The sequence below is a fragment of the Melitaea cinxia genome, chromosome Z (assembly GCF_905220565.1).
Source record: "Melitaea cinxia chromosome Z, ilMelCinx1.1, whole genome shotgun sequence".
NCBI lineage: Eukaryota > Metazoa > Arthropoda > Insecta > Lepidoptera > Nymphalidae > Melitaea > Melitaea cinxia.
Genome location: NC_059424.1, coordinates 2,818,599 through 2,835,922, shown reverse-complemented (window position 1 = coordinate 2,835,922; position 17,324 = coordinate 2,818,599). Strand labels below are relative to the sequence as shown.

Here is a 17,324-nt window from a genome sequence, read left to right as displayed (position 1 = left end):
CGCGTTCTGAGCATTCATTGTGTTAACCATATCACGACGGACAGGTTGTAACTTTTCGGTGTCGGCTCGGGTGCAAAGACGCATTGAAACCTCAGTTTTATTCATTTCTTTTCTGTTTATGAGAGTGAATTTTAATGTCAGCGCTAATTATGACGAATAAAAAAGAATTGTTTTACGATAAATTACGTGAGTTTGTGGAAACAAGCACTGATCGCAGTTTTATTATGACTACAGAAAAAGTAAAGAGAGCATATGTAACTTGTAAGCTCTGTTTCAGAAAGAATAGCATAAACGTTGAAAGAGAATGTGCTAAATTAGGTCTACAGGAACAGGCAAACAAAATGGTTTCATTGTCTAATTTGAAATTTCCCTGTGTTGAAATTGGTACTAACGTTTTAGTTAGAGTTCCTGAAGTTGATAGAGGACGTGCAGCACCCAGAAATGTTATGTGTGTTGTTACTAGCATTAATCCATCAGGTATCTACCAGTTAGGAAACAAGGAAGGTACACTCGATAGACTTAATGCACGTAATGAATTTACACTTTCTGAAACCAACTTTATTAACATTTGTGATGTGCCCTCAACTTCATCGTTAGCACTTCGCTCGGCATCTATGTAAGCAAGGGTTTATAATGTGCCACTGCAAAAGATACTGTATTGATAAAAAGTGCAAGTATCGCTCCAAGAATATAAAATGCAACTCAAAATGCCACAGTAATAGTTCATGTAAAAATAAATAGCAATCAAATACTTATTTTTCACAATTATAGTTATTTCTAATAATGTTGTTGTTTATTGGTGATCAATAAACATTTGTGTTAAATATTTTTATTTCTTGAAAGAATTTTAATTGTCATGAATAAATTAAAACCCTTATCATTTTATGTGAATTATGAGTAATTTACAAATGATATGAATATTTTGTGTTCAGTGATTTATTACTTAATACATTGATTTTTTTTAAATATAAAGTAATCTCAATAAATAATAAATATCGTTTCATTTTAATTTATATAATTATATACTTAATATATTTGATAATGAGAAACACGTTATGCCGTGATTTTATAAAATGAAAAATATTTCTTAAAGACATCTACCAAAACGTTTCCAGCCTAGGCCTAGTAGGATCTATGTCGGAAAGTAGTGTGCGTTGTAATCAAATAGTATTCCATACGCGTCATGGCTTTTCTTCATTGCCACAATGCGTTGAGATCGAATAGCATGTAAGCCACGACACGAATTTCGCTATTTGGTCTTTCTTTGATTGCCACAACGCGTCGTGCGCGTTTTCATTAGAGCCATAACACGAATTTCGCTATGTGGATGTTTTACTGTGACCACATCACGTTGTGAGCTATTTTTCCGCTCAATGGGCGTTTTCGATCTTTGAGCGTAACATATACATACTCTATACTTTACATAATATACATACAAATAAATAAAATTGGAGTGTCTGTTTGTAATATTAAAATAACCGCTTTTTATAAGTGCATATGGATGTATAGACGGTACATATACCAAAATAGCATTTTTTACAATTTTGTCTGTCTGTCTGTCTGTCTTTTGTTCCGGCTAATCGCTGAAACGGCTGGACTGGTTTTGATAGGAATCTCACTGGCAGATAGTTGAAGAAGTAACTTAGGCTACTTTTATTTTACAAATTTATTTATTTTATAACCCTGCAAACTGAACAATAACTTTTTTGTTAAATTTCACGCGAATGAAGTCACGGGAATATCTAGTTTATATATATATAATATCCATTTAAATTTTAAATTAAATGAATGCGCCTCATCTATGTTTTAATATTTATACTTTAAAATGATTCTGTGTGTACAAGACAAGTACGATGTGACATTATTGAATTAGCTTGTATTCACATATATATTAAAAGAAGAAAATAAAAACGATGGTTGGAAAGCTTGACAAATCGCGTAATATTTTTATATAGCCCTCTTTCATATAGTACTTAATAGAAAAAACCATTATTTAACCATAAAAAAGTAACAACGCTTTTAATTAACAAACTATAGGAATAAAAAATGATTGCGTTGCTTTCCTTTATTAACGACCAATTTGTATTTCATTCAAACAAATCTAGACCAATGTTACAAACTAAATTATTCTTACTGTCTTTTGTTTTATATTTAAAATACATCAATGCCAGATATGCATCTCTTGTAAGTTTAAGCTTTTTCTTATTATATAATTTTTGTTCAAATTGAATATCAAATATTATTGAAAACCATACATAAAATATAAGTATAAGTAAACAAAAACGTTAAATGTTTGAGATATACGCTTCAGCCTGTAATATCCCATTGCTGGGCATAGGCCTTTTCCCCAGGTAGGAAAAGGATTAGAGCTTAATCCACCACGCTGCTCTAATGCGGGTTGGCGGATGTTTGAGATATAATGTTTCAGAAATTGTTTACTAAAGTACGTTTATTTTTTAGCATCCAGTTCTCGTTGCTCGATCATCGCTAGATTGGATGCCAAGTAGAGTAAACTCTTTATATTCTGATGTTGGAGCGTGGAGCGGTAAATTTGTAAGTAAATTTAAGATTTACGGTATTCTTCAACAAGCGAGATTACATTCAAATGATGCTTATTAAGTAGGTACCTACTTTTAAATGCTTATTTCATGAAAAACAGTAATAACTTATTTATTATGATATCCACTTTTTTGTAAATCTTTACTAGAAAACTTTAACTAAGTTAATATTGGTTTTCAGAGACCAGTTATGGATGAAATAGAATCAGACGAAGCGTTGAGATTTTATCAATTTCTAAACTATTTGGATGGGGGAAGTTTTGGAACTGGTAGAAAAAATAATAAATTTAAACAAAAATATATCACAAATTATAAACAAACCCATATTGCAAATAAACTATTATTCTAATGAATTTTCTTACAGGACCTATAGATGAGTTTGTAGATGCTATGAGTAGATTGGCGTCGTATATGAAACAACAGAATAGTCGAGAGACTCAAGTAAGGGGTATGCGTGAATTAGAAGCGATTAATGGCGAAAAAGGTAACATTAATAGTAATTTAGTACCACATAAATATAATGCTAAAGTTCTAAAAAAAATCATATGTTGTGATAGGAAACAGCATTAAAACTGTTCTTGAAGTTAGCACCGTCATAATGAGGAAAAAGCGTAAGTTCTTTTGTACCGGGGAAGTAAAAGAGCCTATTGTTAACAATAAAATTATATGCAAGGTAAGATTGTGTTGAAGGTAACCATGAAGTGTACACCTAGTTACACCGGTATCAAAAATATTTCAATAAACAGGATAGAATACTGCTTCCGATCGCTGGTCAATCTTGCAGAGATGCTATTATGTATTGGCATCCGAAGCTGTCTGAAGAGCATTACTGTGTTGGAGCCCTTGAATCAAAGAGTACAGTGCGCATCATGTACGTAGAAGGTAAATGACCAACAATTTTTTAGAATGTCAATCGAAAATATATTTACTTGCGCTAGAGATTCAAAATTTTGCGAATTTTCAGGCGAACTCTTTTGCAAAGGTGATGACTATTCAAAGCGAGAATATTTATTAGCATGTGATTTTTATGAAGATCAAGAAGCTCCCGTGGCAGATTTACTGCAATATTATCCAGATCCTGATCCTGAAATTTCTCCAAAATTGTACAAAAAGTGACAAATAATTCTTAAATAAACAATACCAAAAAAATTACATAATTTTCTCTGCACCAATAAAAGAACATAATTATTTTATCAAATCATATGACCGTCAATTAAAATGTTCTTATGCAACAGTTTTATAAGCTCATTTAAGAAATTAATTTCAATTGTTCTTACTTTTAGTATAACGTAGGACACAAAGAAGTAACATGTATATCTCGTTCGTAATGTAATTTTTTTTATAACTGATTATTATATTATGTTTAAGACTGAGAGCAATGAATTTAACAAATTATTATTGATTTTAAAAAAATATCTAGATAAAATAACGGTTACCCGTTTGTTTTTCTTTTTGCGGCCGAGTGTATTTTATATTTTTAGTCTGTCAAAAATCGGAAAAGGTCTTGTATAGCGCGTAAATTCACAAAATCATTTGCGTTAAACTGGATCTTAAAAATGTGAATAGATCTTTATTTATTAAAATGTATTTGATTTGAATGAACTTGTACTCTTTGTTAAAATTTTCTCATCTCAATAACAAAGAATAATTAGTCATGTGAGAGGTCAATTACATGTTTCTAGTCCAATATAGGTTAAGTTGGTCTAGTAACAAGAAGAGTGCGTTCCACATCCATAATAGAAAGCCTTAGAGGCGCTTTAGCAATCAGTTACATCGAAACACATTACGTAAAAGACATCATCTTAAAAATGGGTGACGAAAGAGTAAAAATGCGAAAACAACTGGGGTTGTTGGAAGGGGTTGCGATTATTCTTGGCATAATTTTTGGCAGTGGTATCTTTATATCACCTAAAGAAGTGCTGGAGAAAACAGGATCAGTATGGGGTGCGTTATCAGTGTGGGCTGCGTGTGGAGTACTGGCCACTCTTGGCGCCATGTCTTATGCAGAGTTAGGTAAAAATTATACATTGCTTATTTTTACTAACAAATAATTTCGAATATATTGTAAAGTATAAAACGAGTAGAAACAAAATGTATTCAAATATTATTAAGTCAAATACAATATGCTACTAAAAATTAATAAAAAAAAATTCTTATTCCTAATTTACGATTAAAGAGATTGTTCTCCAGGTACAACGCTTGCTCAGAGTGGAGGTGATTACCATTACATCAATGAAGCATTTGGACCATTACCGGCTTTTCTTTACCTTTGGGATGCCAACTTAGTGTTTGTGTATGTACTGATTATAAACTCTTTTGCAAAATTTTCTGAAGATAAGCTTTTATTATCTTCTATATAAATGAAATTTAATTGCTGTTCTATGTGCTGCTATGCATTTGAGAACAGCTGTACCAATTGGTCTAGCTGATTTTTTTTTTTAAATTTTCTAATACCTTGTATTTATTATAAATTCTTATGGTATACCATAAGGAAAAAAATGTAAAAATTATTATATTCCAGCTGTAAACTGGAATATTTCAGTAAATATAATAATTTTATTTTAACTTTTGTGTTTGACAGTTTGAAAAATAGAAGAAGGTTTGTCACATCAGCTAGTATATTATAGAATTTTCTTTTTCAGACCGAGCACTAATGCAATCATGTCGTTAACATTCGCTAATAATCTTTTAGAACCGATCTTTCCAAATTGTCCAATAGACCCATTAAGTCGAAAGCTTATCGCTGCAACTACAATTTGTAAGTATATTATTTGTAGTGTTAGGGTTATATTCATAGGCATACTTTTGTGATATATTTAATATTTTATTTATCCATATTTTATCAGTCATTATATGTATGTTGAAAACATAATATGTTTGTCAGGTCTTGTGTTCTTATCTCAAATTACAACTTGTTTTTTTCCAATATTTTATATAATTTAAATATATGAACTTTTATGAAACAAAACATGTTTCATATATTTGTTTCTTAATAAACATCTTACACTTAATGGCCTCCATTGAGATGAAATTCTGTGGGCTTGAAATACAGACCACCTCCTATAAATAGTGCATGAAAGGCACACTATGAATGTAATATTAGCATTGGAAATCATATATCTCAATACTTTCATTTTTTATTTTAGTAATGGCCAGATAACACTCCTGCCTGTCACACATTCAATTTTGGATTTATGCAATTTAAAGAAAGGATTTGAGCAGATGAAGCTTAAGTGTCAAAATCCACAATACACGTTTGTTCCATAAAGTGTTGTACAAAAGCAACTAATAATTCTAGTTATAAAATAAAGCATTGATTCTAATATTCTATAAATATAAACAACATACACACACGTCATCTGTTCTTAAAGTAAGCAACTCAATGCTTGTGTTGGCTAGTCAAATATTCTAGTATAGTTCAAGTTACAGTGCTTTGATTCTTGATGTTAATTTGAAAAGTTAAGTTTCATAAAGCCAGCAGTGCTGCGCTTAACACTGATAGTAAACTATTGATATTATGGTACTAGACAAAACAAAACATATTATTGGCTTAATCTATAATATAAAAATGAGTCGCTGAATGTGTTGCTAAGCGCAAAACTCGAGAACGGTTGGACCGATTTCGCTAATTCTTTTTTTAAAATATTCCTTGAAGTACGCGGATGGTTCTTACGGAGAGAAAAATTATAAAAAAAAAAATAATTTAAATTTCCTGAAAAAGTCTAAAAACAACACTTTTCTATACTCCCATACAAAAGATTTGTGATAATACTTAAAAGTCAATTTGAACTTTAATAACATACGATAAAGTTTGTGTTAGGCGATATGAAGTTCGCCGGGTCAGCTAGTATTTAATAAATTTAAAATAGTGAAAATGTTTTAATAAAATTACTTCTTTTGCAAAGTGATTGTTGTTTAATATTTTTAGTGTGTATGTATTCATTTCATTATTCATACATTTTTGGGTATATTTGTGAACTGAGTAGGACTGAACTTTATTAACAGTTGGTTGATATATATTGCACAAAATTTCTTGTTTGTTGACAATATTTCGCGTTAATGATGAATATTACATATGAAATCGAATTCCATCCTTACGTATGAAATTGGCGTTTTGTTATACTGGCCACTTTGATCACAAGTGCTACAGAAACGACTACGGTATTCGAGGTGATCTGTGGTCTGGAATAACAAGCCTATCATAGAACTGTCATGGGCAGAGGGCATTAACTCATGTTTATATTCATTTATATAAGACAAAAGTTGTACGATGATGTATATTTAGTTCATAACACATAGAATGTAAGCATTGTCATTAATCACTCATTACAAGTCATTTCTTATTTTGCACCTGGGTTATTTGGTTACAGGTTTCCTTACATTCATAAACGCTTATGACGTGAAGTTCACGACACGCGTTCAGAACGTTTTCATGTTTACCAAGATCTCGGCACTAGTCATTATAATTGTCGGTGGCATTGTTTGGATGGCAGGAGGTAAAGCAATGTTTCATTTATTTGTGCTTGGTAAAAGATGTTCAATTTATTATTTAATTAAATCACGTATCAATATTTAATTTGAAAATATTGATCAACTTGTTTTTTTTTATATTCAATTTATCCAGATTATGGACCCAAAAAAAAAACACACACCTATGACCTATGTAAGATATAAACTAAATTTAGTATTTTGTTGCTCAAATATTTCTTATCTTCTATAAGTTTTGCATGCAGATTAATAAAATAGTTAAATTAAATAATCGTTTTTTTAGGAGGAGTTGAACACTTTGAGAATGGTTGGGAAGGTACAAAAACATCTGTCAGTGATTGGTCAGTTGCATTTTATTCAGGAATCTTCTCTTATTCAGGATGGTCAGTACAAATGATGAAAATTAGATATATTTTGTAATTGTAATTGCTATTCTAAAATATTTTAAAATCTTACTAGTTTATTTTTATATTACCCACCCCACACATTTCCCCAATGAGGGTATTCTAAACATTTTTTAATATCATATCAAAAATCGACCGTTCCAGCGGGGATCGAACCTGCATCTCCGACTTACCGTGTCGGTGCCAATTAAGCTATGAAACGATGTACCCTTCAGGTCAAATTTTTTGATATGATGATTTTATATTCGGTTCTAAGCAACTGTGGCGCCGTCTATAGTGAGTACTCACTCAAAAAAAAAAAAAATTAGTGTACTTAGTTATTGTGCTGGTACTATGGAGCGAAATTAGCTTGACCTTTTACATGCTCTGTCCATTGGACCATTTAAACTGTAATAGCATGTAAACGTTTCACCGCTTCGAGTCTTCACTTCGAAGATTCCGCAATGCTTGAAGACAATAGTTTTCGAGCAATGCGTCCTGCCTGTGTTAACATACGGAGCCGAGACGTGGACACTGACCAAGGGACTGGTCCACAAGTTTAAAGTCGCTCAACGTGCAATGGAACGGGCCATGCTTGGGGTCTCTCTCAAAGACAGGATTAGAAATGAGACTATCCGCGGGAGAACGAAAGTAACCGACATAGCCCACAGAATTAGCAAGTTGAAGTGGCAGTGGGCTGGTCATCTGTGTCGCAGGACCGATGGCCGTTGGAGTAGACGGGTCCTAGAGTGGAGACCGCGTCTTGGCAAACGCAGTGTGGGACGTCCTCCGGCCCGTTGGACCGACGATCTACGTAAGATTGCCGGTGTAGGCTGGATGAGGATTGCGGAAGACCGGGATGTGTGGCGCGAACTTGGGGAGGCCTATGTCCAGCAGTGGACTGCGATAGGCTGAAGTGAGTGAGTGAGTGAGTTTCACCGCTGGACAGAAGTCTCCTCTATACAAAATAACCTGCATAATGCACTTTGAGTTTCCTGTTCATAAATCACAAACTGCGTGTTGAAGATTTTAACTTAAAAATTTACGTCTTTTTTTAGGAATTACTTAAACTTTATGACAGAGGAACTCCGGGATCCATTTGTAAATCTTCCCCGTGCTATCTATATATCACTACCGCTAGTCACAGCTATATACCTCTTAGCTAATGTATCGTATCTTGCTGTATTGGGGCCTACGGGGGTACGAGCCACTGAAGCTATTGCTGTGGTAAGCTTTTTACCTTACTTTTAGCTATTTGGCAATCTTATAAAATTCGTTCACAATGCCCGCGGCGTTTTTTACGTTAGTGGAACGGCAATTTTAGCAGTCGTGATCGGTGGCGTTGTGGGCCTTAGGTGGAAAGGGATAACAATACAACGTGGCGTTTTGGCGGGATTAAAAAAAAACAAAAAACCATATTAAAAAACATGGTTTTGAGTACCTAAAAGGCTATAAATAAATAAAATGTTATTTTTTATGAAAAAAAATCTGAAAATTTCTGAAAATTTGTCCGATCCCCTATTATAAATGTTTGCTTGCAAACGAAAGAAAAATGACTTCAATTATATTGACAAGTAATACAACATAGGTACATGAAAAAATATTCAAGTAAATACCAATTAATAAAGATAACTCAAAAAGTTATTGTCAGATCTTGATCAAATTTTAATGGAACTATGAGAAGCACCATCTATCTATGAAAAAAGAATCATTAAAATGGGTCATCCCAGTAAAAAGTTATGAGGTAACATATAAAAAAATACAGTTGAATTGAGAACCTCCTCCATTTTTGATGTTGGTTAATAAAAATTAAAATCATTAAGATAGTATTATTACATACCTAACATAATAACTGCATAACCAGACAATCACAGGAACTTATATATTTTTTTTTTTTTAATATTTTAGTATTCCAATTAATAATTATAATTTTTTGCAATAGATGGATCAATTACCTTTATTTTTAACCCTTTTACTCATGCTATAATCAATATTTTAATTAACCTTTCTTTAATTTACAGGATTTTGCAGTGTCTGCTTTGGGTGTACTGAAATGGGCAATGCCTACATTAGTAGCGATTGCTATATTAGGTGGTCTGTCCGTGCACATCATGACTTCATCCCGCATGTGTTTTGCTGGGGCCAGGAACGGTCACATGCCTGAACTATTAGCTCATATAAATGTAAAGTGCATGTCGCCTTTACCTTCACTCGTGTTCCTAGTGAGTAATATTATTTTACTGTCCATACTTGTTAATTATATTCTTTACATAATATTGTAAAGCAAGAAGAGTTTATTGCTCTGATTGTACCTAATGAGCTCAGGTAAGACAATACTGACGTTTCTAGTAATATAATTTTATAAAACACATATAAGCTTTTATACTTAAGCTCAGAGCAATAACTTAAAATTAGGTAATGGGACATCCATTAATTACGTGAGCTAGTTTTATTTATTATTTATTTTATACTTTATTGTACACCACAAATATATTACAAACAAAGCATAAAGATAGTTACAGACAGTGAAGTACAATGGGCGGCCTTATGGCTAATTAGCCATTTCTTCCAGACAACCCATAGTTTTCGATCAGTGGTTAGGAGTCTTACCCCCTTAAGTGAGATTTGCCTGGACCCCCTCCCCCTCCTCTTACGTGAGATTAACGCTGAATATAATAGAGATTGATGGGAAATAATTAACTGTTCAAGTATACTATAGTTAATTTATTTACATTAAGTTAAAGCAAAAATTAAACGAATTTATTAGCCATGACATTTAGCGGGCAAAATGAACACTCAAAATATATATACTTTAAATATCTGTAATATTATATATTTTTTGTAGTCGATGTGAGATTTTCGATTATGCCCCCCTCGGCTTAAATGAAATTTGGTGAGATTTCATTGGACCCCTCCACCTATTCTGATTCTCACGTAATTAATGGATGTCCTCTAATTAGATGAAGAGAATTGCAATTTAAATTATTTATAATTTATAGATATTATTCATGTGCTTATGATACACTAGATATTTGTTTACTTAAAGGAGTATTATCTGTTAATGTGTCTCACAATAATTAGTCTGTATTTGTACTTGCTTATTTGATTCTAAAGATTTTCCTCATGAGAGTGAGTGTGTCCTTTTCGTTCAATGACCAGAGAATGTTCTATGTCTACATTTTTATATTTTTATGGGTAGATTATAAACTAACAATGATATAAACTTTTTTCGCTTATTTGTGCACTTCTGCTTCTTTTTTTCCCTTGGCCTATCAAGTGGCCAAAAAGCCTTCAGTGTGTCTGGAAGAAATCGCTCTTAGCGATACAACCTCGTTTGTACATCTATCTGTAGTGGTGTACAATAACGAGTATCTTACTACTGCTTCTACTAACAATGTTCATAAAGATAAATATAATTTAACATAAATATAACTTTTAGATGCTGATCTCCTTAGTAATGTTGATCCCGAACAACTTGACCTCCCTCATCACGTACTGCACAGTTGTGGAGTCATTCTTCACATTACTAAGTTGCAGTGCAGTTCTCTGGTTAAGATACAAGAAGCCACATCTTGTTAGACCAATTAAGGTAATCTTTTAACATTATATGTCATTTAAGAATAAATTAGTTATAATGAGATGGTTGTGTTGACGACATCTTGCGCCTACTCCGATCCTCGACTGGACTTTTTATTTTATTTATTCAGAAAACCAACAGCTTCTTATATAATATTCTTATCATAAAGCATATAACAAATAATATAGCCAATAACAGGTTTCCCTAAAGTTAACAAATTGGTATTATGGAGATATCGTTGACAAAAAAGAAAACAACAGTCACAATCAGTACATTCTGATACACAAAAAATGCTTGTAAGAGAATTTTTATGTTGAGATACAGTTAACTAACACTTAACAATACAAATATATAAATAACATAGTAAAACAGGCATATATAAATAACTACACATCATACATATACAGATAGTAATTATGTTATATAGTTTAAAGGACAATAATTCATAAACATATGAATGAATGATATCCAAAATCGTCATGAAATGGTTTTGGGGGTAAGATTAATAGTCAACAATAAATCGTTATATAAACCGATTCTAACATAGAAAACTGCTTTGCTATTGTCAAGTTAGTGATATTGGTTACTACATGGAAAATCAGTCATCAATGAAATCTCTGAATATAATCTATACAAGTAAAGCTTTCATTTATTTGGATCGTCACAGTTGCTTAGCAAAACTTCAAAAGACAATATTAGGAGCTAACATTCAAGTCATTTCCATTTTTCCACATTTGGAAGAAAATTTATTTTTGTTTACAGGCTATTTACATTATATTAAATTTACTTTGTTTCACATAATTTGTAGAAACATTTGAAAAATTTTGTTACGATTTAAAACTTTTAGGTGACCCTTGTAAATTACTTCCTAAATTATTGTTGTTTGAGTTATCAAGAAAAGTGCGTACAGCCAAATTTACTGAACTGTTGTATAGAATTACTATATGTATCTGTATGTAGTTGGTTACTTTGTGGTTCCATTGGGTATTTTATCCGGTCCATTTCATTCAGCCTCTGTAACATCCCACTGCTGGGCTTAGGCAGCTTTTTTCGGGTCGGAGTTTAATCCACCACGCTACACCATTGTGGGTTGGCGGATATATTCCATACTATGAGTAACGATCGCTTTCAGGTGTACATGATAACAACCGGGACCGACGGTTTAACGTGACCTTCGAGGCACGATGGGGAGACCCACAAGGATTGCGCAATCACCCAGACCACAGCAAACATCTGTAAGGCCAATACAAATGTGTGTCGTGTGCGGGAATTGAACCCGCAACCGTCAGCGCAACAGCCACAAACCATGGCTGTGACCGTTGTGCCAACGTGTCAATCTATATAATATGATAATGGTAATGCATATGCTTCTGATATCTGTATGCTGAAAAGATTTTAAAACGTTAGGTCTAAATAAAGAATTTATTTACTTATACATATAATTCCCTTAAAGGTTTCTCTCTGGATGCCCATAGTGTTTGTGACGGTGTGTGTGGTGCTACTTATTGTGCCCATAGTCAGTGAACCAGTAGCTGTGGTTGCCGGAGCACTTATGACCCTCGCTGGAGTTCCTGTCTTCTACCTCTTTGTGAAGAACGAGGCTAAAGTGGTCAAAGTTGTGTCAAGTGAGTATTACCTGCATACTATGCCTAGATATTTATTTGATATACAACTAGGGCGGCAAACAACGTACGGCTCACTTGACGGTAAGGAATTACTGTAGCTTATAGAGACCTGTAACACCAAAAGCATCGCAAGCGCGTTGCTGACCCTACATCCAACACTGTCCAGGAACTCTGGCCACCTTACCACAGGATCACAACACTGCTTGTTTTTTTTTTTGTGTGTTTACTATTAAAGAGACCTTTTTTAAAAGTAAACCTTAAATTGAGTCAAGTAGTAAGTGAAACTTTGTTCAATGAATCCATCATGCTTTATTTTGGTAATAAATTAAAAAAAAAGTGGTATTCGCGTGGGTCAAGGTAGGCATATTTTTGCGGAGTGTGGCTTAGTACTCTAATGTCTAATTTGTAAATATTATAAGTCTGGACGCTTATAATTGTAATCTGTCATGTGTAATATATGTGTTATAACAACATTATAGCGAACAATAGGAGACCTGTTAGATAACTTTGATACTAAAATAAAGCTATTTTATATTTTGTTACAGCTAAATGCACTCATTTTTGTCAAAAACTATTCCTCTCGGCGGTTGAAGATAAAGAAGAATAATGGTTTAAAAGAAGTGAGTAAACATACACTCCAAGCTCAAGTAAAACAATTTTTTTTACCAGATGTCACATTCAAATATTAGGAAGTGAGTTGTGGCTGAAACATCATTATACATATTTCTTGAGAAATAATTAATTAGGTTTATTTATTTTTTATTTGAAATAAATTTAAAATTTTTAAATGTTACCATAGTCGAAGAAAAAACTTGAATTTATTATTAGTAAGAATTATGAAACGGAATAAACATTTTTTTTTTCATTTCTTAGAAAAATCGAAAATATCATCACAAAATCTGTTTAACAATATTTGAGAAAAAATTGCAGTATGTGCCACTTTTACTGTCATATGTAAAAGAAATTACTTTACCAAATAAGAAAAAAAAAGAAATGAAGAAGTAATAATGAGATTTTTGTCAATTATAGTTCTCACAGCTAAATTATATACTACATACATGTCTAAGGAAATATTTACACTAAAAGCGGTCTGGTGTAGGACAGTATAAGTTAGACACCCAGTGTCAGTCTCTACAAAAAATCTATATAGTCTCTTCTTTCTTTCCCGTTATTATACATTAATAAATAACAACATACGACTTTGAATTAATTATTTTCTACATCTATACACTTATTCCTATCTGATATAACTTAATTATAAAGTAATAAGTATATATACACTAGAAGTATATTCATTTACAGATTTTGTAAGTGGATACAAGTTTATTCTCTTTGACTATATATCCTATCACTACTCGACGAATCAGTCTTTTTAAGTGAATAACTTGTTGTTGAGATGAGAAAATAAGATTAATTGAACTGATTTACAAAAATTCATGAAACGTTTGTATTCAGCGGAATTTATTGTAATATTAATAGTCATAGAAATATTAAAAGAGAATTTGGACAATAAGAATCTCAAACAAGTCAAATTATATATGTCTTAGGCCTGTTTCACGGATTCATGATAAAGATTATCTCCTACATAAGTTATAATTATGAGTAGGAGGTAAAACTGGTCCATGGTCTGTTTCATCTCCAATTGTCCACTAACCTACATGTAGAGATGTATGATGGTAGAGGTAATTTTTTTTGCAATTAACTTTTTCTGTTGGATACCGATAAATGTCGGATATCTTCATCTGCTATCCCTAAAACAGACCATTAGTTACCAGTATACAATATAATGTTTCATTAAAATAATAAAACAAGTTCAGTTACAGTAGCTTGCAATCAGTTAGCCGATTGTCTCTTTCCAAAGGATGATGTGCATTATTTATGGCCGGGTACTGTAAATACTATAGAAATGTAACACACCCGAATATGGCTTGTTACTGTTCGGTATAATACTAAAGCTGCATATTTTTCATACTGTATAATTTCGAAATACGATTGTGTTTTTATATAAAAAGACATATTAAGGTAGTAACTACTAAATTAGTAACTAGGAAACAAAAGAAATTAAAAAATCGAAAAAATTAATACAAACCTTCTATAAGAATACTTTTCTAACCATTAGTTAGTAAATTTTTAGATCAGTTTTTTTAGGTTTAGTTACTTGATCAGTTCTCCATCCTTTTATATAAGTAGTTTTGATACCTCATTAGGAATCTTTGTTAAAAATCTCTAATTTTGTGATTAATGTCTTGACTTAACATTAATTGATTTACTATGTAGTTGTTAAAGTTTGTTTGTCTTTTAGAATTAAGTACTTTTCCTTGATTAATAAAATTAAGATATGTGTCTTGTTCTTGATCAGTTTGTAATATTAATATTTGCAAGGACCAAAACATGATTATGTATCATCTCAATAAAACAAAATATTGTATAAAACATGTATTTAAGTTATTTTTAGTTTATGGTGCTTTTGATATCTGAATATGTAATCTACTAAAGTAAGCTTAAATACTACGAAAATTAATGCATTATCTATGTAATTAATGCAATAAAATTATATTGCAATATTGGTAAAATGCACAATTACAAAAAGACTGTGTTTATAATAAAATAAATATCTCATGACATTATAGAATATATTTACAAATGGCGGCATTTAGTACTTTCCATAGGTACTTTCTCACTCACTGGATGCATTGCTTGCATGTCTGTTTCTTTCTGTGCAGTAAAAAAAGACATTATAAATAATTTTAAATATTAATTTTATCTGTGGTGTAAAGGTATATAAAATTTGTTGTTAACAGTTACTTGGTACCTTTTTACTAATATAATCTTTTATTCCGTCAGCGAAATATAAAATCATTTAGTTTATTAACTGACTAAAAAAGGAAAAGGCTCTCAATTCTAATATAATTTGTTTTTTTTTTTTTTTGGTGTTTCCCTAACTTTTTACTGGTGGTCCCATTTAAATTTTATCGAGAGCTGACGAGCATTTTTTAAGTTATTTCTAACAATGCGTATTTAATTGACTGTTTTACCGACTACCTACGTCATATTACTAGTCGATATATGTAATTAAAATGTTTTTTTTTTTTTTTCGTTAGCGAGCAAATATTATTATGATAAACTTTTTGTATTTTATGTTAGTTATCTCTGTTGTATAACAAACTTCGAATATAAGTGAAACTTTCAGTTCTGTATGTTTTTAAATCCGCCACGTATATATATTCCTAATGAGACGAGTTATAAATAAATATATCTCTATGAACTCTTGCCATACAATATACTCATTAGATTTTTTATGCTCTATCTTGTTTTTATTGACAAAATAGTTGTTATTTCATTGTTAACGTGTTAAGACTTAGTTTTTAAGTCGTATTTGTGATTGGCTTCCTAACCAAATTGTTTTATTTGATTTGTTATTTTTACTCAGTTTGTTAGCAACTCGAGCGATTGCTTTGCCAAATAGATAAGAATTTTTGTAGGCTTTTTTTAAATTAAATGTTTTACTATGATTGATGAGTTTTATTAAAAACTTAAACCACAGTGCAAACGAAATTTTTAGAAATATGTTATTTTTAGGGTTTTTCAAGGCGTACAGCGCTATTTATTTTTTTATGGAAATCACAAAATTTGATTAAAAAGTGTTTTTATAAAGTTTTATTCGCGCAACAGACGAAGGTAACCAAACTAGGATTATTATCCATATTCAGTATTTATTTGATAAGTAAAAACTTTTTAAACGTGTAAATGTTAAAAGTTGTGTTTAATCAAAAATGATATACAATATCATACACGTGCATCTCAACATAACCAGCCTTTTTCCTCATCCTTTTATGCATTTGAATCAACAAACGAAGATAAGCTACAAAATTGAAATACTTTTGCGCAGCTATTGATACACAAATAAGCATATGTTACATACAATACAGAACTATTGTGGAATTACAAAGACATGACAAAGGATATATGTTCTATAACATTCGTCTGTGACTTAGATTCATCGATACCTACAGTAGAGGTCCAAATATACACGCGTGTGCTTATGGTGTTATGTAAGAACAAATCCAACTTTTATATATTACTCAACAAATCAAGCGATTTTATATTATCAATTGATTGTGTAAAATCGCCCGAGATAACATTAATTTGATTTTACATTATCTCCTAAATATTGCGACCAAATTAAACTCTATTAATGATAAAGTTTATCGTCATAAAATTGCTTTGTGACTCGTTGGCTAATATCAATATTTTTTTCAGTCAATTTTGTTAAAAAATACTTATGATGAGTAAAGTATTTTTGATAAGGATTTATATCATGTCTATAAAACCATCTTCGCAAACTGTGCAATATTTTGGAATAAACCTTGTTACCATAAAAATATTATAATGAGTTAACCTTAAAAGACATATTTATTGGCGATCCGTTATAAATAATTTGGATAGCTTTAACAAAAAATAATATTTTTCTCATTTTCGTAATATGTCTTATTAATGCTCAGCTCCTATTGGTCAAAGCGTGATGTTATATGGCCTATAGTTTTACTCGGTAAATGGACTATCCAACACAAAAATAATTTTTCAATTCGAACCAGTAGGTCCTGAGATAAGCGCGCCTAAACAAACATACAAACTTTTCAGTTTTATAATATAATTATAGATACATAACTAAGCGTTGTATATTTGTTGCAGT

The 17,324-nt window shown here is 31.5% G+C and overlaps 2 protein-coding genes across 2 annotated transcripts; both read left to right on the top strand.

The window, feature by feature from the left end:
- Positions 1-2,466: 2,466 nt before the first annotated feature.
- LOC123668959 lies at positions 2,467-3,707 on the top strand. Its single transcript, XM_045602648.1, has 6 exons — positions 2,467-2,553; positions 2,740-2,827; positions 2,923-3,042; positions 3,116-3,231; positions 3,305-3,440; positions 3,523-3,707. Exons 1-6 carry the CDS (start codon positions 2,497-2,499, stop codon positions 3,672-3,674), a joined length of 669 nt encoding a protein of 222 aa, XP_045458604.1. The 5' UTR covers positions 2,467-2,496; the 3' UTR covers positions 3,675-3,707.
- A 659-nt stretch (positions 3,708-4,366) lies between these two features.
- LOC123668850 (large neutral amino acids transporter small subunit 1) lies at positions 4,367-13,409 on the top strand. The gene is made up of 10 exons (XM_045602541.1): positions 4,367-4,571; positions 4,749-4,851; positions 5,201-5,316; positions 6,929-7,054; positions 7,330-7,429; positions 8,488-8,656; positions 9,451-9,651; positions 10,869-11,018; positions 12,460-12,631; positions 13,177-13,409. Exons 1-10 carry the CDS (start codon positions 4,367-4,369, stop codon positions 13,236-13,238), a joined length of 1,404 nt encoding a protein of 467 aa, XP_045458497.1. The 3' UTR covers positions 13,239-13,409.
- Positions 13,410-17,324: the final 3,915 nt, after the last annotated feature.

Coding starts and splice junctions, on each gene's coding strand:
- LOC123668850 (XM_045602541.1), top strand. CDS start 4,367: ATGGGTGACGAAAGAGTAAAAATGCGAAAACAACTGGGGTTGTTGGAA. Junction 4,572..4,748: donor CATGTCTTATGCAGAGTTAG/GTAAAAATTATA, acceptor ATTGTTCTCCAG/GTACAACGCTTGCTCAGAGT. Junction 9,652..10,868: donor TACCTTCACTCGTGTTCCTA/GTGAGTAATATT, acceptor TATAACTTTTAG/ATGCTGATCTCCTTAGTAAT.
- LOC123668959 (XM_045602648.1), top strand. CDS start 2,497: ATGCCAAGTAGAGTAAACTCTTTATATTCTGATGTTGGAGCGTGGAGC. Junction 2,554..2,739: donor GAGCGTGGAGCGGTAAATTT/GTAAGTAAATTT, acceptor ATTGGTTTTCAG/AGACCAGTTATGGATGAAAT. Junction 3,441..3,522: donor GCGCATCATGTACGTAGAAG/GTAAATGACCAA, acceptor GCGAATTTTCAG/GCGAACTCTTTTGCAAAGGT.